We start from the raw sequence: 24,032 nt of genomic DNA on the forward strand, positions 1-24,032 counted from the left end.
CCAGAGGGACTGTGACAGAGGAGACAAAAGCAGAACATACTGGCTGTTCTACTTGGACCTGCTCTGTGAGAAGGAGTCTTTGTTCTGTCCTGTTCTCTCTCATCATCACAATACTGCGTTCCTCTGGTTCCTCTCTGCTGCTCTGCTGCTCTGCTGCTCATATGCAGTGTGGGGTGTAGTTTCTTTGGAAAGTAACTAGAGTTGTCACGATACCAAAATGAGTAACCACGGTACTATACCAGACAAAGTATCACGGTTCCGGGTAATATCACGATACTGCAACCTTTTTTTATTATTATTATTTTTATGAACTGCAATGTATTTGTACAAGTTAAATACTTATTAATTAGGCTACTTATAATGTTGTTTGGTGCATGATAAACATAATACTGGTGGAGTAGGAATTAGACTGAAACAAATATTTTTAAATAAGCAATAAAAAACAAATAAATGAAGTTAGAATTTATATGGTTGAAAATAAATAACCATTCAGTCTCTTGCACATTAATTTATGTTTAACAAATATAAATAATCAACTTAGGATAAAAAACAAATCCACTGTCTTTTTAAAAAATCTATTTGACAATAATGCTTCTTCTCCAATCATAGAGGACAGAATACAATGAACAGGAACTGATTCCCTGTGAAAACTATTTTTTATGCATTTTTTAGGTGCTTTATACTTGGACATCCTTTAACTCTTTATTCCTCAGCCTGTACACGGAGCATATAGCCTGATATTAGCCAATGAGAAAATAAACAGAGCTAAATTAATTAAGTGCCACTGAAGACGACACCGCAGCAGACTCGCCGCTCGGGCCCGGTGCTTCTGCCGTGGTCAGTGTGTTGTCTCGTGTTTGTGAAGCCGTGCGCGCGTCTGGGCGAGACAGAACTTTAGCTCGTTGTTTGTTTAGAAGCGAATTTCTATCGAAGCGGAGCTGTCTCAGCTGTCTTCATGGAGTCCGTGCTTGCCGGCATGAACACACAAACAGCCAATCAGATAACAGACGGGCGGACCCAGTGTGCGGAAACAGCCTATCATATCCCCGGACATCACCAGTAACAGGCAAACAGCCAATCATTCAGCAGCTGCGTAGTTAGGTTGCAGTGGGTGCATGTGGGTTTTGTTTACAAGGGAGTAGCATGCAGTGAGAAGCCGGGAGGAGAGGAGAGGCGGCCGCTATGTAGCGGAAACTGGCACCGTAGTAGTAATCCACGGTAGTACCGTCGTGTAGGATTTCTAGTATAGTAGGAACCGTTACGTTTTGGCACCGCGGGGTACCGTGGCTACCGTGGGTATCGTGCAACTCTAAAAGTAACACATTACTAGGGCTGCCCCCAAATAGTCGACCAAGCACTGTTCAACCAAAAAGTCATTAGTCGACCAAAATTTCATTGGTCGATTGGTCGCAGGGAAAAACAAACATTTAGAGCTGTGTCTTGTCAAAATTAAGTCAAAATCAATATGACTGAACTGTATATGAAAGGCTATAGGGCTTTTAATTTGAAGGGCCAGATACAGGAAGACGTGACACTCACTCGCTGTCAGCCCTACGTATTACTTTACAACGTTATGTTACTGCGTTACCCATGAATGAAAGAAACGCGTCGGAGTACTCATCCATTTCCATAATTGAAGCTTAAAGGACAAATTCAACTCAGGGCTGTATTTTCCTAACATTTTAGGTCTAAAAGAAAGAATCTGAAGATTTTCAGTTTAATTGCTCCTGTTTTGCGGTAGTTGTGTCTGTCCCCGCATCGCCACGGCAGCAATGAATGGGAGCGGATGCAAGTTCTGCTGCTTAGGCTGTTTACATCCCTCAAAGCCGCATTTTTTTCTCACCGACAGCGCTCAAACATGCACCCAGAACTTTATTTACTTCAAGCAAGTCAACATGTTTGTAAAACTAGATCTTTTTCAAAGTCTCCCGGAGTCTTGCGCTCGGTGTGTTCACGTGCAGTCGGAAGCTCCTGTTTGTGTCATAAACACAGGAATATCAACTCTTGACTTCTCCATGCTCCTTTCATTGCTGCCGTGGCGATGCGGGGACAGACGCAACTACTGCAAAACGGGAGCAATTAAACTGAAAATCTTCAGATTCCTTCTTTTAGACCTAAAATATTAGGAAAATACAGCCCCGAGTTGAATTTGCCTGGAATTGTCCTTTAATTGCAACCTAATTGACCACAGGACACCCATACTCCTTTAAATGACATCATTCTGCGAATAATAATAATTTGGTAACAGGAATGACAGACGGCATGGAGGTGCTTCTTTACATTTGAATTAAGTTACTGACAGAAATAAATCACCCACGCATAGTTTTTCATTTCACTGTGATGTTCTTGTCATCTGTGGCATTGTGCTGTGTGATAAAACTGCACATTCTCCAGTGGCCAGCCTGAAGCACACCTGTCTAATCAGGCTGTCTATCAGCATCTTGATATGCCACACCTGTGAGGTGGATGGATTATCTCAGCTCACTAACAGATTTAGACCGATTGTGAACAATATTTGAGAGAAATAGACCTTTTGTGTACATAGAAAAAGTTTTAGATCTTTGAGTTCAGCTCATGAAAAATGGGAGCAAAAACAAGTGTTGCGTTTATATTTTTGTTCAGTGTATGTCATCCAGTTTTTTCTTCACTGTGATTGGTCAAGCTGTTGACGTTAGAGTGGATCCCATAAGGTTAGTATAGAGAGCCTAAGCGGAAGCAGGAAGTAACGTCGCCATGGGACCTCAACTCTGAAAAACTCTCCATGTAAGTGAACGGGACTGAAAGTTTTATTTCGTGATCCGATTGAATTGTGCCATGAGAAAAAAATATGACCTCTACCTGTTTAAAACATCACGGTTCATGAAGAGAAATCAGCAGTTTATCGTAAAACGGCAACGGAAGAATGTATTATGTGTGAAGACAGATCTGGTGTCCCACAAAAAATACGTCACCAACTGACACGGGAAAGGGCGGCATTTGGTGACGTCACCTACGTGGCTTGTAGTCTTTCTGCTTACAGATTCTTCTGAATTTTATTCTACAATAGTTTTACGATAAACTGCTGATTTCTCTTCATGAACCGTGATGTTTTAAACAGGTAGAGGACATATTTTTTTCTCATGGCACAATTCAATTGGATCACGAAATAAAACTTTCAGTCCCATTCATTTGAATGGATAGTTTTTCAGAGTGGAGGTCCCATGGCGACGTTACTTCCTGCTTCCGCTTAGGCTCTCTATATGTCAAAAATGTTGTGACTGTTGTGGAAAAATGTTAACAAGTTATCAACTGAACATGTGAAATAAGGGTTTCTTTGTGTTTGAACAACTGGATGTTTCTACCAGTGCCTCATACTGAACCAGTTCTTTTGCCACCAAAGAACCAATGTTGGACATGAGGCACTGTAAGGTTAACATAGAAAAGTTAAATACATCAGCATCAAGCTGAGGTGGAGAAGTCTATTATCAGCTGTCTGGCTCTGTCTCTGCACTACCAGATAAATTAATAAAAATAAAAAACACTTTAAGTGTCTAAAACATTTGCTGTGTTCACTTTATGATGTTAAATACAATACAACATGCAAGGTACTGTATTGTTACTCTACTGCACTGATTATGTCAAAAAAACAATATAGAATATTTATTACGCAATAGCCTACTTACTCTGATCTTATTGAATCCTGTACCTGACAATGACCCACAGTATGAAAAACTAAAACTAATAAAAACTAAACTAAGACTAAGTATTTAGAAAAAACTAAAACTATCAAACCAGCTCAACTGAATTAGAGAAAAATAAAGTCAAAACTAAATAAAAACTAAATTATAATGAAAAATCCAAAACCATTATAACCTTGCAGTGGGGGTTTTCTTCTTTATCCAGAGAAAGTCGTAAAGTAACAGATTACTTATTTGAAAAAATAATCAAATTACGATTTTTTTGACTTGCTGAACTAACGCGTTTATGTTTCTTGTTGCACCAAAAGTAATCTGAGTTCTCTAACTCACAACACTGCTTATATGGATACTCCGTAACTGTTGGTGTGAAGGATCCTTCCAGACTGTACTGGTGAAGTAACACCAGACGAGAATACATTGACAATATTTACATAAAAAAAAACAACTTTTCATTTTCTGTTATTTTTGTAGTTTTATGTTTTTGGGAACCTTTCTGGACAAATGGACATTCGCTGTCCTCATGGGTTCTTTCGCCTAAATTAACAGTGTTGTTGCTGCAGGCGCATGTGCTGCTTCACGGGGTTGTGTTCAGGTTCGGCAGGGAAATGACAGCGCTGACGCTGCCTGTGTGATCTGTGGGGTGTGTTTGAGGGGAGAGATAAGCAGAGTTGTCTTCTGTTTTACCGACTGTGTTTCTGAACCTGAACTAATAATTAATCCCTAAAACTCGCAGGTATTTAAACAAACTGGTAATTTACCCCGAAAAGTCTGAGCAGTTTAAACAAAAATAATCAATATATCTCTGAGTGTTTTCACTGTTTATACAAACACAAGATACATAATCCTAAAACTGTCTGGGGCCCAGAGACTGATGGGAGGTATTCAAGACACCCATGGTGTGTGTGATTTGTTGTGTCAGGACGAGCTGCTTGTGTGACACTGTTGCTTTTAAAAGCTTGTTTTATGTTTCATATATTATCATTTTTCAGCTCTTGCGCTGGGAAAGATGCTGCGCCGCCGCTGAGTTCCGCTCATTTCACAACTTTATGGCCGTCCAGAGAGAAATTGAGTTAGCAAATGGAGTTTAGAATAAAAACAAAGAAAAATACTTGTCCGGCTGAAATATGGTGGGTGAGGAAAGGTAAGGTTTGCCTCGAATGTAACAGAAGCTGAAGATACTTTTTCTCTTCAGAGAATGAAACAGAGAGCGCTTTGATCCTCCCCCTCATTCTGACAGTGATACCTGTATGATGTGTAAATCTGCTCCGTGTGTTTTCCCCATTTTCAGCCTTTTTTCTCTTTCTCTCCAGTTCCCACCATAGATAGATAGATAAAATGATGGATACATACCGAGCCTTGCAAATGTATTCATAGCCCTTAAACTTTTCCACATCGTCATGTTACAACCACAATCTTAAATGTTTTTTATTGGGATTTGATGTGATAGACCAAAATTTAGCTTTTTTGGACTACATGCAAAACACTGCAGGGAAGCTGCTCAGAGTTGGTGGGAAGATGATGGAGCTGAATCCAGGACAATCCTGGAGGGAAAGCTGTTAGAGGCAGCAGAAGACTTGAGACTGGGACGGAGGTTCACCTTCCAGCAGGACAACCACCCTGAACACACAGCCTGAGCTACAATGGACTGGTTTACATCAAAGCAGATCCATGTGTTAGAACAGCCCAGTCAAAGTCCAGACCTAAATCCTACTGAGGATCTGTGGCAAGACTAGAAAACTGCTGTTCATCCTTCCCTCTATTTTTCTTTCCTTCCCTTTTCCCTTCCTTCCTTCCGTCCTTCGTTCCCTTCGTCTTTACTTCTTCCTTCCTCTTTTGATCTAATAGGCCCAATCTGTTGCCTCCCTCCATCTTTCTTACCTTCCTTTTCCCTTCCTTCTTTCCACAATCATTTCCTTCCTTCCTTCCTTCCTTCCTTCCTTCCTTCCTTCCTTCCTTCCTTCCTTCCTTCCTTCCTTCCTTCCTTCCTTCCTTCCTTCCTTCCTTCCTTCCTTCCTTCCTTCCTTCCTTTGTGCTTCCTGCCGTCCTTCCTTCTTTCCCTTTGTCCTTCCTTCCTTCTTTCCTTCCTTTTTTCCCTTCGTCCTTCCTTCTTTCCTTCCTTCGTTCCTTTCGTCCTTACTTCTTCTTCCTTCCTCTTTTGATCTAATTGGCCCAATCTTTTGCCTCCCTCCATCTTTCTTACCTTCCTTTTCCCTTCCCTCTTTCCACAATCCTTTCCTTCCTTCCTTCTTTCCCTTTGTGCTTCCTGCCTTCCTTCCTTCCTTTTTTCCCTTCGTCCTTCCTTCCTTCCTTCATTCCTTCCTTCCTTTGTGCTTCCTGCCGTCCTTTCTTCTTTCCCTTTGTCCTTCCTTCTTTCCCTTCATCCTTCCTGCCTTCCTTCCTTCCTTTTTTCCCTTCGTCCTTCCTTCCTTCCTTCCCTTTGCCCTTCCTTCCTTCTTTCCCTTCGTCCTTCTTTGACCCAGGAGGACAACAGGAGGGTTTAGTTTGTGATTGTAATGTGAAAAATGTGGAAAAGTTAAAGGAGTATGAGTACTTTCACAAGGCTCTGTAGGTAGATAGACTGATACAAAGATGCATAGATAAAAATAGGAAAGGAAAGGAAAAAATATATGATTGAATTAGGATAGACAGAGGTAAATGGATAAATGGTTGACAGATCAGCATAGCGATAAACAGATGAATGGATTAGAAGAGATAGAGTTGAATTGACAGATCAATAAAACTCAAGGAGACAAAACAAAAAGTGAAATCCGGGCTGTGATCGGTTTTTGAGGGAATGAGGTCTTGATCCCTGCGGTCACCTTCCATGGTCGCTCTACATAAGATACCCACAATCCACTTCTCTCCCCTCTCTTTCCTCCCCATATCCCGTGGTGCATTCCTGTATAAAGTGCCGCGACCACAGGCACGTCGACCACAGAGCGGTCGGTCCAGCAGGGAGACGAACAATGAGAGCACACAGCCACAGCGGCTCTGGATCCATGTGGACGGGTTTAAGCAGAGTTTGGTTTGCTTGTTGGGGGAAATCTAATCATTACAAACCAATCACAGTTCACAGCCTCTACAAGCTGCCTGCAGGTCCTGAAAAAAAAAAAAAAAAAAAGCTTTTAACATCGGGAGAAGCTCCACACCAAAGGCTGAAAAGTCAGAAGTCCTAAGTTCAGTGAGAGATGTCTCTAAATTGTTGTGGTTTGTCGAGGAAACGGCTCAGTTGCGCAGAAGAATAGCAACTTTTAGAAGATAAACACTTCTCTATACTGGTCCTGAGGGAGAGGTTCCCCTGACCGTCTGTCAGTCCAAGGAGGATGTAGTCCTCATCCACGAGGACCTAGGGTTCAGTCAAAGCAGGACATACAGTCATAACACTTTATTTTATTTTCCAGGTCTGGTATTTTTCTGATTTCCTACAGTAAAACTTTTCTGGTATTTATCCGTAAATTATTTCCAAGAAACCCTTCTGCAGTTTGGTTGTGATTGTAAAGGAAATGGAGAAAGAGTTGTATACGCTTAGTAGTGAAAATATAGCTTTAGAAAGAGTTCAGAAACAGATGTCAGTAACCCTCAGAGTTTCCTCAGAATACAAACAAAAAGTCTGAGTTGTTGATCAGATGGAAAAAGTTCTTCCACTCCGTCTCTGAGCTGAGGTTTGTTGATATCAGGTAGAAACATGTTTGTTAAGTGTAACTCAAAACGGAGGAGTTTCCACTGCAGCTAAAAAGACTACAGGTTGCAAGCATTCACAGTGATTTATGATCAATACTGGCCTTTACTATTGAAGTTAAGTTAAATCTACTAAAAGAAACATGGCTCTAGCAGCATGAGGAAGGGATGATGACATCATGGTAAAGGCAGAATCACAACACAAGGTTTATATTATTACCAGGAAGGTTTTCAGGATATTTATCTTGGTGTTTGTAAAAGTAGGCCTACTTAAAAATCAGGAGGTGCTGAAGGTGTTGTTGAGTGGATGTGCTGAAGATCACAGTCTGGACAAGATCTGTTATGTGCATTGGTGTTACTGTAATGTGATTGATGATGATTGATGAGGTTAGACACAGAAGAGGAACCACGGTTCTGGTCCGTCATTGGTGCAGCTGGTCTAGAATTCTGGTCTTGAAACTGACAAACGTGTCAGTGTAATTAGTTTAGATGGAAACACAGGAAACTTTATCGACTTATGAGTTCAATGAACAACAAAAACACTTGTAGTTAATTCAGGGTTAGGAGTATTTAAAGGGACAACGAGGAATTTTGGAAAGCAAAGTGTTCTCACACTACATTAACCATGATTAACCATGAACCTGAAATTCTTGGACCAGCGCAAGACGGACGTCTTGCCAAGAATGTTTTCATTCATCAAGAATGAAAGTCAGAGGTTCTAAGACGATCAGATACCGTCGTAGTTCCGACCATAAACGGCGATTCAGCGGCGTTATTCTCATGACTCGCCGGGCAGCGTCCGCAAAACCGAAAGTAAGGAAACACTGGTCGGCTCGCCCAGCATTTCCACCGCTAATTAAAATAACAAAATAACGATAGAGACAAAACGATATATTTATAGGAAATGGAGCCATTAACAAGTGGTAGCGTAGATTCATCCACATTAACGTGAGACTTTTTTTATAGCCAAATACAAACTCCTCGTTGTCCCTTTAAGGGTAAAACACCTCACAGGATTTCTAACATGGGTACCTTCACTGCCCTGTCGTTGACACACCACCGCCCAGTAGGGATGGTTACCTTTCACATTTGAACCGATACTGATACTCGGTTTCTGGGAACCGGTACCAGTATACAACGTTACCTCTTTTTTTACTTTTACTTTACTTTTTGTGTATATGTGTGGTAATTAAAGTTATTTTGTCTATAAAAGATTCATTATGACGTGAAGGTGCGTTCAGGTACCAAAATGTGGTACAGTTTGACTTCATGTGAATCGATACTTGGTACTCTGGTGGGAATTTGGGCGGTTCCAATAAAAATACCAAATTGGGTCGGCCTACCCATCCCTACTGCTCAGTGTGTGCCACACAAAGGACTTTAGATCTTCATGTGCATCTTCTCATAGTCTCATGTTGGATTGGAGACTGTCGGAGCTAACTCAGAGCTGATGGCTGCCAATGCTGACTGACACTCAGTTTAATGGCCTTGTCTTTGTGATGGTGACTCAAAGTCCTGTCAAATGTGGTGTCACTGTCCTGAAGTGGATTTGGCGTCTCTCAACGTAAACTGGATGAATCCTGCTCAGCCTGTAGTTAGACTGAGAGAGCAGGTCCCGCTGTGGGCTGGAGACTATAAACCCTGAATAATATGAGCTTCTAAACAGAGCGGTGATTGACGGCACCACCCATCTGAGCGTCAGTCTGCCTCTACTCCGTCATGTCAACATCCTTTAAAGCGTTACGGCCACCTCTGATCTTCTGCTGCTTTTCTCCCATTTCCCTTCTAATCATACATTTCCCCTTCTTCATCCTCTGCCTCTGTGCTCTGTCCCGCTCTCTGTCGTCACCACAGCCTCAGTAAATGTCAACAATGGACACAAATACGACATTAAAGGAACGTCCTCGACCACAAAAGCATTCAAAAGTTGAAGTCAAGGTTTTCCCAATTAAAGCTGAAAAACGAGGTTCTAAAGGTTTGACGGAGGTTAGAGAAACACTGACATCGGACTTGATCCCATGAAATGTCACATCAGCTCATCATACTCGCCTATTTCTGCTCTAGTAATTTTCTGCTCAAGATTAAATAGTAACAATAAATCATGTATCTGTTATAGGAGTTTTTCAGGGGCAAAATGCAAGACAGGCAACTGCTAACGGCCTCAAGCAATCAGAGTAGCCCCCCCCCCCCAAAATATTGCAAGAAAACAACTGCCATTTTTGACCCACTCATGCATCTAAAGGTTACTGTGGTAAAGTGTTGTAGCTTTGATTCCTTAGCTCTGAAAATGTAGGTTTAGTAGTTAAAATCAATGTTCCAGCTGATTTGGAAGCCAAGATGTGTAAAGAAAATGTACATTTTACAGTGGCCATTTTAGAAATTCCAATATGGCTGCCACATAGACATCGAGGCAAATGGAAACAGCAATTTTCAGACGTATCGATACAAACGTGTATCACAAAAGTACTATGGAAACACTTTTTTCGCTTTTCTACACGTAACCGGCATCACCGGAGTTGTGTGTGTCCACAGCTGTGTTGGTTTATGTGACTGGAGGGGACAAATGAACCACATGTTTTTTGTCATGCATTGCCCACCTGGGCATTGTTTCTCAATAAATTAGAAAAACCTTTTCTATCATTCCCCTTTTCCGTGCATGGTTGAAGGAGATTGGTTCTCATCCACGCTCCCACTCCCTCCTGCGCCGACATGCCCCCTTTAGTCGCATAAAACCAGTACGGGTGTGTGGACACAACCCCTGTGTATTGCTGTCAGCACCTCATCACCGCTGGTGTCTCTTATTTGTGGCCGCTGCCAGCGCCACACGGGCTTTGCCTTTCAGCAATCAAGCGCTGCTTTCGTCTTTGTTAAAAACAATAACAGCAGCAGCTGTAGCAGCTGAGATCGCTGTGCTGTCACCATAGGAACACGAGACGCTTACGTCCATCTTCCTCAAAGTGAAGTCTTGCGGGGCGAGAATTATGGGATATCGCGAGACTAGCAGACTAGACCCCTAACCCTAACCCTCTATTTTGCGAAAATCTGTAATGGAAACACAGCTAGTGATGACGTCTATCCAGAAAGTCACTAGATATGTCACCAGCTGCTTGTATATAAACCAAAGGATTTTTAACAAATCCAGTGAGAAAATCATCATCAACAGAAAGCCTTCCTAAAGGGGCTTTACTTGTTGATGAGCACTGATCTGATGTTGGTTATTTTCAATGTGCCCACTTTGTTGACATTTTGCACGCTTTTTTTATTGGTGTCAGGCACCTTTTTTGCCGAGAGCCCCAACAAACTCTGATTGCCTTTACAGCTTTTTGTAATATCATTAAAGGGATAGTTCACCCTAGAATGATATTTCGCTCATTATCTACTCACCCTCATGTTGACTAAGGGCTGGAAGAAGTTTCAGAGTCCACCGTCCCTTCTCTGAGTTACAGGGGGTCTTGGCGTAGCAGTGCATGTCCATATAACGGTTGCAAAGGGACACCAGAGCTCTTCGTAAAAAAACACACACAAAAAAACATCCAAATACCTCCATGATGCTCGTATGTAATGTCCGTCTTGTGCTGAAGCCCCAAATTGCGTAACTGTCCCGAAAAAAATTAAATAAGTCTATATTTTAAGCTTGTTTGTAGCGGAAGCTTCTCGAAGCTCCTCTTCCTGGTCCGTCCAAATCTCGCGTGATTCGCAGTAACCGCACTGACGCCGGCGCAAATCACGCGAGATTTGGACGGACCAGGAAGAGGAGCTTTGAGAAGCTTCCGCTACAAACAAGCTTAAAATATAGACTTATTTAATTTTTTTCGGGACAATTACGCAATTTGGGGCTTCAGCACAAGACGGACATTACATACGAGCAGCATGGAGGTATTTGGATGTTTTTTTGTGTGTGTTTTTTTACGAAGAGCTCTGGTGTCCCTTTGCAACCGTTATATGGACATGCACTGCTACGCCAAGACCCCCTGTAACTCAGAGAAGGGACAGTGGACTCTGAAACTTCTTCCAGCCCTTAGTCAACATGAGGGTGAGTAGATAATGAGCGAAATATCATTCTAGGGTGAACTATCCCTTTAAATGCAGAGGTTTGGCCCCACAGTTGCAAAGAATCTAAGAATAGACTAGAATGAAGAATGAAATAAACAAACAAAACCTACAGTATAAAACATTTAGTCAAGTTTTCTCAAGCAACACATAAGAATTGTTTTGTAGATACTTGGAAACACTTTTCCTTAATTAATAATTCTTATTATCACAAACAGGTCCAAGAGGGAATGCTGGCACCATTATTTAGATTCTTTTTCTTATACATTATGTTTTCTCTCTAGCTGTTGATTGGAATTTGAAGACATGAATATTTGAGATGTGTGCCATTGGATTTCTTGATTACTGTAAAGCAGCTGCCAGTTCATAGATACATAATTACATACATAATACATAAGTTACTATTTTTATAAGCGTGCTTAAAGGCTGTCATCAAGTAGTTTGAAAGCCCACCTGGTGACATGTCTTAAGGTTGATGCGGTTCACCATTTTGACTGAAATATCTCAACAACTACTGGTTTTCCTTTGCTACATGTAGAGAGTCGGTAGATTTTGTTGTTAGATAATTGTAGCTTATTCTCAGCATGGAATTTCAATCAGGAAAAGTTTTTTTTTAATGAATAAAGCTTTAAGGCCTTATGCAAATGCAGAGGTGAAAGGTGTGTGTCTTTCGTGCAGATAATGGGATATTCTCCTTGGGTGTAGAGACTGGTGGTGGTGGTGGTCAGGAGATAAAGACAAAAGGCAAAACAAGACTAATTCATTATTTATCTATTTTACGAACTGTTTGTCTCAAAGGGCGTTACACAGCATCATAACAACATCCTCTGATCGCCGACCCTCACATTGACAGAGGAAAAACTCCCAAGAAAAAAATGGGGGAACCTGAGGATGACAGAGGAGAGACCTTCACCCAGATGTGAAAAAGATGTTGTATACCAACAAGAAAACAGTTTACTATATGGAACAAATGGGGATTATTCAGTTAAAGAGGAACTATGCTACATTTATAACTTAATTAAACAGCTTTGGAGTAATTGTGATGGTTAAACAACTGACTTGTAACTTGTTTGTTGGGTTCAGATGTGATTGGGATGATTAGATGGCTGACAACAAAAGTGGAGAGAGGGAACTGTGATGGAGATGTGTGGAGATAACTTCACTGAACTTTATCCAGTCCAGTTTGAACTTACAAATCCTCTTCCTTCAGGTTCCCCGTTCAGACTTCCACCAATTAAAACCAACAGATGTAAACAAACTTTTATTAACTGTTGTCTCCCTCCTCAACTTGAAAAGGAAGAGGTAGCTTATTGCACAGCGCACTTTAATTTTGTTTTACAGACAGGGTATCCATGGAGTCTAGTATTAAAAGGTGATAGATCAATTTTGGGAAAATTAAGACTAGGGATGGGACTTTTTGTCGACAAATCGACAAAAAATCGACACATGCTCCCCTCGACAAAAAAAATGGAGTGTCGAAATGTCGAGGGGGCAGGGCTTGTGGGATTTCCATGTGTAAATTGCATTTTGTCTTTCAATATTTCCTATTCAAATAAACAGCAGAAAGTGCCACTTTTCCCCTAATGAAATAAAATATTTTAAATGAAACAAATCCACTTTTTCTAAATGGGATAGCTACTTGACCCTCATTCTGCTTCACATGTGACGGGAGCGTGCGCGCATGCTGACAGGCGACAGAGGGAAGAGATCAGCTGTCCGGGCTCCCTGCAGTCTAGGTGATGGTGATGGTGCTGTTGATGACGAGTCCGGCTCCGCAAAAAGGGCAAAACCATCGGCAAAACAGGTGGATGCAATGGTTGCCGTCTTCGTAGAGGACCGCGGACATGCACGGAAAAAAAGAACAAAAAAAAGAAACCAAATGCGTGCTGCCTCGTCCGCTTGTGCCGACAGCAGCGTAAATAAACCACAACAAAAGCACGTGTAGCCCCCCCCCCCCAACCCTCCGCCCGCATATCTGCTGCTGTTAAAAAAAAAAAAAAAAAGGGCCGACAATTCGACAAAAAAGTCGACACATGGGCCTCGACAATCGACAATCCAAATCCCGTGTCGTCCCCATCCCTAATTAAGACCCTTTAAAAGTATTCAAAAATATTGAGAAGGTCTTGAAAAAGTCTTAAAAAGGTATTGAAATTAACTTCAAGATTCCTGTATATACCCTGTCAGGGCTCCAGACTAACTTTATTTACTAGGAGCACAGTGGCCCCTAACTTAAAATTTTAGGAGCGCAAGCAGAAAATTTAGGTGTGCACACCGAAATCGACTTGCAAAGTACATTTTCACATTTCCTCTAATTTTCACTGTATTACTGCTAAATTAGGCCTACTGATAAATGCAGAGACTATAGTGTTTTAAATTCACATTTTAGTGTGCAACAGTTTAAATACTGAAAATATAAAGTTAATGTTTAGACTACACTGACCAATAACAGAACAAGTAGACACACCACTTGTGGTAAACTCATCCCCCCCGTTGACCCTGATTGAGCCACATGTTCATGGACTCCTTGGCATCAAACTCGTCGAGACCCCCCGCCTAGCCCGAAAAAAAAAAAAAAATCTATCAATCAATCAACAATCAATCATTTCTGTATGGGAGCATCTGTGCAGCGCTGTTCTGCAACGCAAGTCAACTTGCTTCGTTGCCTTGTAACGATTTGAGTATCACTGCTGAGAGCACGAGCATATTATGGGATGTTTAAGGTTTGTAGCGAGCCGTCGAAAAAAAAACAAAACATCACGGGTGACGTTTTGCACACACGCGCGCGGGTCGCCGGTCTGTGTGTCTCCTGCTGTTTCACTCGGAGCTCCGCTGTGGAACGTCTCCTCCGAGATGTAGAGAAGATAAACACAGAAGATAAACACAATTTTCACACATTAGCCAATCACAGTGGTCATTCAAAAAAAAAAAAAAATCAGCAAATTTACTGGTCGCACATGTGCGAGTAGATGAAAAACCATTTACTGTAGTCGCAGTCTGGAGCCCTGCCTGTACAGAGCACCTCGGCCATCTTGGACTATCTTGGACATCTATGTTTATGTCCATTGTTACATCAGTGTTTTTATCTGCATTGTTTTGTGTTTGTTTGTTGTCCTATGCTCCCCACCCCCCCAAATGATTTGCCCCATTTGGAACAAATAAAGTTGAAGATGAAGCAGAAGTTGAGAGGTGTGAAACAGCCGATGAGCTCAGAAGGAGAAAGTGTCCCTGCTGGTTATTTGTTGCTCCAGTCTGTGTGTTTCTCCATCACAACAGTTTGTATGTTCCTGCCACAGAGCTGTGGGTGAAACGGAGGATGGGGATTGAGTGGGAACAAGGCTCAAGGCCGTTTTTTCTTTGCCAAAGAATCGTGAAAAGCCGTCCACAGCGGTTCCGCTGCCTGTAAATTCAGCGAAGCCGCAGGGCTGAAGGTGAGCTGCTGGTTGTTCTCCGGTGGTTTCGCGGCGGCGGTGTCAGGAGGCCAGAGAGCGGGGATGTGGTTTCCACTTCTTTCAGGAGGGAGCGACGAGTTAGCGCCGGCCTTCAGCAGCAGCAGCAGCAGCAGCAGCAGGAGTGAGACTGTTGACAGCTCAGATTTAACTCCAGTCCACCTCTCTTTCTCCCTCAGGTTTCCTGCCTCAGCCACATCGCTGCCAACTTTCTGAACGCAGGGAAGGAGGCGAGACGCTGGGGGACGGCCCACGAGAGCATCGTACCATACCAGGTAACACGCTGGACACTCAGCTGTCCCCCTCTCTGGACCTTTTTTTAATGAAAATAAAAAAGTGAAAGAGAGGACGGAGGAGAATCTAACCTCCATATTCTTCCCTATTTTATTTTCAAAAGCAGGAAACTCAAATAGGAAATATTTCAGACTAATATATTTGCTTTATTATTTTTATGTGACACAAAAACAATCTATAAATCGGGAAATCTTGACACATTAATTAGTGTAATAACAGCAGTGTTGTGTGTGTGGTTGAGGAAAGACAGCAGGAGGGAGAACTCTATATACTTCCATACATAAAACACCTGGATGAAAACGTTTGACTGTTTTAGAATGATGTATCTGAATATTAAAGGGATAGTTCACCCAAAATTGAAATTTCACTCATTATCTACTGACCCTCATGTGGACTAAGGGCTGGGAGAAGTTTCAGAGTCCTCCGTGTCTTCTCTGAGTTACAGGGGGTCTCGGTGTAGCAGTGCATGTCCATATGACGGTTGCAAATGGATACCAACTGTCTTCGTAACAAAAAGACACACCAAAAAACATCCAAATACCTCCATGCTGCTCGTATGTAATGTCCGTCTTGCTTCCGCTACAAAACAAGCTTGAAATATAGACTTATTTAATTTTTTTCGGGACAATTTCGCATTTTGGGGCTTCAATACAAGACGAGCAGCATGGAGGTATTAGGATGTTTTTTTAGTGTATAACCGTTATATATAAGCCACGGAGGACTCTGAAACTTCTCCCAGCCCTTAGTCCACATGAGGGTGAGTAGATAATGAGTGAAATTTCAATTTTGGGTGAACTATCCCCTTTTTTTTGGGCTTTTTCGCCTTTATTTGATAGCACATTGAGATAGACAGGAAAGGGGGAAGCAGAGAGAGGGGGAATGACATGCAGGAAAGGTCTGCCCGACGCGGGATTCGAACCGGGGACGCCTGCATTGAGGACTGTAGCCTCAGAATAGGAAGAATAGGAAGACAAGACAGTTGACCTTATAATGTTCAATTTGCATCCGTTGAGGATTGAACTATCCCTTTAATATTCAGATGCATCATTCTAAAACAGTCAAACGTTTTCATCCAGGTGTTTTATGTATGGAAGTCTATAGAGTTCTCCCTGATTATCCTCTCATATATCTCCTGCTCTCTTTCCTCAGCCACACACACAACACTGCTGTTATTACACTAATTAATGTGTCAAGATTTCCCGATTTATAGATTGTTTTTGTGTCACATAAGAATAATAAAGCAAATATATTAGTCTGAAATATTTCCTATTTGAGTTTCCTGCTTTTGAAAATAAAATAGGGAAGAATATGGAGGTTAGATTCTCCTCCGTCCTCTCTTTCACTTTTTTATTTTCATTAAAAACACAAGAGGCTCAAAGTGCATTTCTCTTTTCCCTCTGCTTTTCTGTGGTGTCGTTAAAACGGTGAATCATTTACTCTCCGCTGCACGGCACAAATATTCCAAACACATGAGGGGGTTGGACACAGTATTTCACAACAAGAGCAAAGAGGCCGAGAGAAAACAAATCAAACCTGAAACACTGAAGCACAATAAAACCTATGAGACTTAAAGTGGCTCTAATGGAGGTTCCCCTCAGACTTAGAGCGCTCAATAGTGAATTCAGCTCCTTGTTTTTCTCTCACAGCTTTAGTCCACTTTCTCCATGACACATACAGCTATAAGAAGTCCTCTACCTGCTCAGCACCAACAGCAGACTCAGTCAGAGAGCTGCTGGTGAACATAGTGGAGCATTTAGCAGATGATGCTAGATCTTCACCTGGCTGGAGCTCAGGTCCTTCTCCTTCAATATCATATTGTGATGTCACACTGGTGTTTTTAAAGCGACAGTTCAACATTTTAGCAAATTGGCCCATTACCATAATCCCTATAGTTTTAGGAGTAGCTTCTTTTAATTGTCGGTGCAAGCTATTTTTAGAACGGAGGAGCAGAGCCGCAAGCTGCTCAGAGCTATTTAAAAAAAATTTGAATTTTTTTTTTGTTGTTGAAATTTTTAAAATATTGTGCAATGTGTATTTGTTAGCCTTTTTTACATACAGAGAGTACAGGTGTTCACTTTATAAATAAATACAGACCATTTACCATTTACCATTTATAATGGAGTATGTTAATTTATAGTCTCCTACAGTATTTGTGTGCAGATAAATGTTAAAAATGCAGACTAAAAATCGAGAGAATCGGCAATATCGTAGAATCGCAATTTAAATCGAATTGCCATCCACAGGGCTTAAAGTATTCCGGCCCCGTGCCGGATCTCCGGCGTTTGAAAATTTCAGAAAACAAAAAAACCACACAATATTTGGCTGCACACAGAGAAGTTCATGGCTGGAGAAGACGGAGGACAAAGACAAAGCTAAATGTGTCGTATGCAAGACAACCCTGGCCTGCGCGTACTGTATGAGCCTGGAGACGTGACTCAGTCACTCGCTGGAGGCAGTGATACGCCAAGTAGCGTCGGGTCTCTTGCCGCTGTTGACGTCGGCACAAACGAACCTGGTGTTCCGAGCGGACGTAACGGCGCGCATTCGGTTTCGTTTTTTTTTTTTTCCTCCGTGCATGTCCGCAGCGCAACGCTGCACGGACGTGCCCCCCCCACCCCCCACGCCCCATAACAGAGGAAACGTTGTGAGGTCAGACACACCTGGATTAATCAGTTTGTCTGTATGTAATAATGAAGCTGGCTTGAGCTCAGGAAGTAGTGGAGCTGTGCATTAAGCCCATTGTCATTAGATCTATTTTTTGGCATTTCCACTTTTTCTTTTTTCTTTTTTTTTTACATAGTTTTCATACATTTCATGCATATATTGATGTTTTAGAGGTCTTGTAATGTCATGGAAACATGTTGCCAAGTCATGGGAAAGTCATGGAAATTTGTTGGTTAAAATGTGTATGAACCCTGTGTACATTACCAAGCACAATGCCAAAAAGTTGTTTTCTAAATTGCCTATAATGTGTAGGCTATGCGTCGGATCCACTGCACCCCCGCTCCTTGGAAAAAAGTTCAGGCTCAGGATTTTTTTTTACTTTAAGCCCTGCATCCAAAAAATCCTAGAAGAATCGAATCGGGAGAAAAGCATATCGTCCCAGCCCTATCAAATACACAATCCGACAACTCCACAACGCTCTGGTGGACAAGTTGTGACCTGCACATTCACCACACTATGAGATAATAACAGAACGTTACCAGACAGAGTTGTTTTAGAGGGAAATTAATGCAAAACTGCTGATGCGCGTTCCCGTTGGTGGCAGTTTTTTAGTAAGCAGTCTCTGCATTTGCCTCGAAAACAACTCGGTCTCGTAGCGCATTTCAAGACGGCAGGAATTGGCTGGGATAGTTGTTTTTCGTTATTATGGGGATGGATACCTGACATTGTCCTGGGCCAGTGGTTAGAATGGTGGGGCCAGTGATCTTCAAAAGCCACCGGACCGGAGGGCCAGTGCCAAATTTCCCTTATTGTCTAGTCTACCCCTGAAATCATTTAACTCTGTGGTGAGTCTTAAATTACTGTTTTAGACACTAGCTAGGTTTACATTCAGACTTTTTTCATTCTGAATGAAGATTTCATCTCGACTGTCGAGGTGATCTATTCTGATTTATTCATTTATTGGGAATGGACACGGCTGTGTGACATGAGCATGTGCAGAAAAAACGCACCCGGACAACTTTCACTCTTTACATCATATGATTTGACTTTTGATCAGTTTGGGAGGAGGAATGTTCTACCACTCCGGGCCTGTTTATTCTGACTGAGGTGTTTAGATGGGTCGTTTTCATTCGGGTTGGACATCTAAACCCATTCTGAATACTCAGCTCCATGTAAACTGAGCTACTAGCAGCACAGAAAAAGAGGACAGAGAAACATCCAGTTCTTCAGAGCGTCAGGGCAAAGAAATATCCATGAATCTGTTTTTGTCATTTATTTCCATATACATTCCCCTGCTGCTGTGTGCACACAGATAGGTGAGTGTGTGTGTGTGTGTGTGTGTGTGTGTTACTGTGCTTACTGCTATACTTCTCTGTCGCTCCACAACTTGCTCATGATTCAGTAACAGGTCTTTAAGTCTGTTTGCTTTTACAGAAATCATGAACATTACCAGAATGAAGTGATTTTTGTTGAACAGGATAAAAGAAGAGGAAGCCTCGGAGCCTCCTGCATGAAGAAACAAACTGTATTTCAATAAGACTTGATAAGAACCTGTGACATCAAACAGAATCTATCAAACAGGATAAAGAGAAAGATTGAGCTGTGCTTTCAGATGCATTATTTACTTATAAACTCTCACTTAGAAGACACAGACTTTCCTTTTTAAGTTGTTTTTCAGGCTTTTGCCTTTATCACATCAAATCCAGACGACCAGGGCAAGGACTGAACCGTGGGGGAACACTCACCTCCCTAATAGCACTACGTATTCTTTTTAGTCCCTCACACAGAGCACAGCCTGTTAACAGACTTTCACTCCAGGCAGGTTTTTATGTCAACCTCCCACAGTTTAATACGTAAAACTGGTCATAGTCGTTAGTAAGAAGCCTGGTAATAATGTTCACGAAATGTGGGCTAAGTAGTTCAGTTTATTTACTGTGATGGAGGTGAGGCTCAGTGTACTGGAAGCTCTGCTCCACTTCCCTGCCATTCCTGAGCAGCCAGGAAACCAGAGCAGCTCTGTAGATTGTGACCATCCATCTGTCCATCCATCCGTCCGTCCGTCCATCCATCCATCCATCCATCCATCCATCCATCCATCCATCCATCCATCCATCCATCCATCCATCCATCCATCCATTCGTGATAACCGCCAACCCTCTGATTATTGGACGACTCGCTCTACCACCTGAGCCACTGCCGCCCCACTGCCATCCGTCTGTCCATCAATCTATCCATCCGTCCATTCGTCCGTCCGTCCGTCCATCCATCCATCTGTCCATCCATCCATCCGTCCATACTTCCATCCATCCATCCATACATCCATCCATCTGTCCATCCATCCATCCATCCATCCATTCGTAATAATATAATAATGGATTCGAACCGCCAACCTTCTGATTATTGGATGACCCGCTCTACCTGCCATCCGTCTGTCCATCTGTCCATCCATCCATCTGTCCATCTGTCCATCCATCCATCCATCCATCCATCCATCCATCCATCCATCCATCCATCCATCCATTCATCCGTCCGTCCATCCATCCATCCTGTCCATCCACCCGTCCATCCATCCATCCATTCATCCGTCCATCCATCTGTCCATCCATCCATCCATCCATCCATCCATCCATCCATCCATCCATCCATCCTTCCGTCCATCCATCCATCCATCCATGTCCATGGACATCTCTGATTATAGGGCTGGACTTGCCATTCAGCCAAAAAGGTGCAAACAAAATAGAGGATATCTGGAGCTTCTTTTCTTTGTTCCTTCCATATCTAATACATATTAAAGTCCACAAACTCAGTTCAATAAAATGAACTCTATACTCAATAGCAGAAAAACAGAGATTAAAACAATAAGAGGCTCTTAACATTCAGAGCCATGTTTTGTATCAGACTGGATCCAACCTGGGTCTTCAGTCTGCTTCACATTACTGACTGAGCCTGAGGGAACTGCGATGTTACTAGGTTATTATGGAGGTTCATGACTCACATGTGGACATGCACATTAAACCATCACACACACAGGCGCGCAGATGCACAGACGCACACACACACACACACAGATAAACTGTCAGCTCCTCCTGATGATTCGCTCCATCTGAATGTGGCGGTGGTGGCTCGATTGTTGTGGTCGTTGTCTCTCACCAGCCGGAGCTTTATTGTCCGACGCTCAGATCTAATCCTCGTGTGAACCGCCTTACCCACGACGCTGCACCTCCCCACCCCCAACCCCCGGGCGCCGGAGATGAAAGCGGAGCAGGCGGGTTTGCCTGGAGATCATGACAGTTGAAACAACAGAATTATTGGTGTTTTGCGGTTGCGGCTTTGTGAGGAAGATATTAGAGCTGAAGAAATCATCTGAACCCCACCAACGCTTTTCAAGTTCACATTTGATTTCCGAGACGGGTCAATTCACATCTTTCAAAAGTGAGACATCCACCGTGTCAAAGAAGAGAACCACAAGAGGCCATTCCACCAACATCATATTAATATTTAAGATCTGTGGAAAAATTATGGTGTGTTTCAGTACAGCTGCCTGATGTAGAAAGACCGTGGTTCAGTTCAAACGTTCAAATACAACATAAACTTGTTTAGTGAAGAAACTATATTTTATTGTTTTCATCACTGATGATGATAATGTTATGACTCAGATGTAATGTTTGGACTATATTCAACTATTTCCTCTTTTACTACAAACCTGGAAATGGAACGGCCCGATGACATCAAAGCTTTTACTGAAGGAACTGATGGTTTTAAACCTTAAATTAAAGCTCCATATTTCACCAGTTTTATATGAAGATTTGATATCCAGAAAAAGATTTCTGCTTTTAAAATCCTGCACATTTGGATGATTTATAATCACACTACACATGGACATCTATCTTTATACTATATGGAAGTTTAAAAAGGGAAAATTATGACTGGACTTTGGTTTGGATGCTAAAAGCAGAGATTTTATTGTGAAACTCGTGAATCAAGTTGTGATTCATATCTGTCTGGCACATTGATGCTTCTTCTGGATGTTTGTTTGTTCGTTGCCTCTCTTCATCCACAGTTCCTTAGAAACCGTTTCACAACCAATCACACTTTTTGCCTAGTTCATATGAATTATTCATTCATTCAGCACAGTTATTTATTGAGATATGTGGTAATTCATGCAATTGTTTTGATTTGAAAGTTGAGTCACTACCCCAGCTCTTCAACTCTAACTCCACCACACCGATCAGGCATAACATTATGACACTTCCTCATGACGCCTGTTAGTAGGTGGGCTATATTAGGCAGCAGTGGACATAAAGTCCTCAAAGTTGATGTGCTAGAAGCCGGAAAAAATCTGCAGTGTAAGGATTTGATCCAGTTTGACAAGGACAACTGGGTCAGAGCATCTGAAAAATTGCAGCTCTTGTTGTGTGCTCTCTAAGGATCACGCTTTTGGAAAAGAGAGCTGGCCACTCAAAACATTCAATATGGCGGCCATTTTCCAAGATGGTTTCCGGGTATTGTACCAATGTCCAATATCATGGGAGTTCCACGGCAGTGATGTCAATGTTCTGCAATGACATTCACTCTATTAAAATCATCTTTCCTCCACCTGCTTGCTCTGACAAGAAAACTGATAGGTCATTTGGAATCCAAGACCCCAAAACATATGCATAGAACCAAAAACTGTGTTCCCATGTTTCATAGATCATGAGATATTCCAATCAGTTTCATGGTGGCCATCTTGCATGCCATCTTCAATGCAACATTTCATATAGCTGTTATGACAAAAACAGCACTTAGAATAATGAAATGTGAGACCCATAAAATACTTTAGACCACAGTGAATTGATTTTGATAATTACATGCTGGGACCAACGCAGTATCAGGCAGGTGGTCATGATGTTTTGCCTGATCGGTGTATGCTGCATTCATCCAGTCACACACACTTAGGCTGTCTTTACACTGCAGGCCTTGATGCCCAATTCCGAATTGTTTCCTACATCTGATTTTTTTGACTGTCTATTTACATGTTCTATCAGAAGTGACCCAGTTCTGATATCTGCATTTACACCTGCTGTACTTGCATTAAACAACTCGCTGGAAATAAACTAGTGATGTCACGTTATGATTCCATAATATTTTTAAAGGTGAATCTGGTGCTCAGAGTTTATATCCAACACGTCACTTACAAAGTGAACGTCTGTCCTTACAAAAGAAAGTTAGTGAAGTGTCTGCGTGGACCAGAGCTGCTGTGAGATGAGCAGCTGACAGTGACGGTGACAGTTGTGCCACCATTCGATCCTCTTGGACACATTTGTGTACATTGTTTGTTTTTCCTCTATTGATTTCTAATCGGCTCGGTTCAGTTTTTGCCGGTAGGAAAACGTGAAATCTGGTGTTTATCTTGTGCGCGCTCTTTTACACACACTTTTATTCACACTCCTGCCCTCGATCTGTATGGAAATGAATGTTATATGAAAACAAGAACTAGTGAGGAAAAAAAAACAGACGCACAGACACCACGAAAATGAAACATTGTAACTCCTGTGACGGTGACCACAGCTGGCCACAGCTGGCCATGCTAGTCCAGGTCAGCCCCACCTGTCAATCACAGGCTACAGAGGTTCAGTGAAACGTGTGGGCACGTGAAGTAATATTATCATTCATGACGTACGACACGCACTGCCAGGAAAGATCCGACCTGATTCTTTAGACTACAGATGTACCGGCAGAACTCATATAACAGGGGCCTGAATCTGATCTGACAATATCTGATTCTATGCAAATTTGTCCCGTTTACACGTTAATGTTACAGATCCGATCTGAGCCACTTGAGAGGAAAAAATCGGAACCATGAAGTGTAAAGACAGCCTTACTGTACGTTCAGACCGAAAGCGTCGAGAGTGTTGCGGTGGCCGGAAGTCATTCATTTTCAATGAGAACCAGCGTCGAGGAGCGTTGAAGAGCGTCAAAGGCGTTGGCGTCGCGTTTTGGCGGCGAGAGCGTCAGGAGAAAGTTGAAATCTCCTGAACTTTATGCTAATGAGCGATGATGCGGAGCAGCGGCAACCAATCAGAGTGTAGATGTCGCGGCCCCTTTAAATGGATGACCAACCACAACCGACGTCAACTTCTTTGACGCGCGTCAAAACGCCAGGGTGTTCAGACCACCAGCGTCGCGGAAAAGCGTCAAGAGCGTCTTTTGACGGTTTTGACGCTTTTGGTCTGAACGACCC

At 42.2% G+C, this 24,032-nt stretch overlaps 1 protein-coding gene across 1 annotated transcript in view; it reads left to right on the top strand.

The window, feature by feature from the left end:
- sugct (succinyl-CoA:glutarate-CoA transferase) overlaps positions 1-24,032 on the top strand; it is a 127,828-nt gene that overhangs the window by 17,263 nt on the left and 86,533 nt on the right. Inside the window, exon 9 of the mRNA XM_085763437.1 lies at positions 15,031-15,126. Within this exon, the coding sequence (XP_085619563.1) occupies positions 15,031-15,126 (96 nt within the window). The remainder of the gene's footprint in view (positions 1-15,030; positions 15,127-24,032) is intronic.

This window comes from Trachurus japonicus, chromosome 20 (genome assembly GCF_045865225.1).
Source record: "Trachurus japonicus isolate A0001 chromosome 20, Traja_1.0".
Taxonomy (NCBI): Eukaryota; Metazoa; Chordata; class Actinopteri; order Carangiformes; family Carangidae; genus Trachurus; species Trachurus japonicus.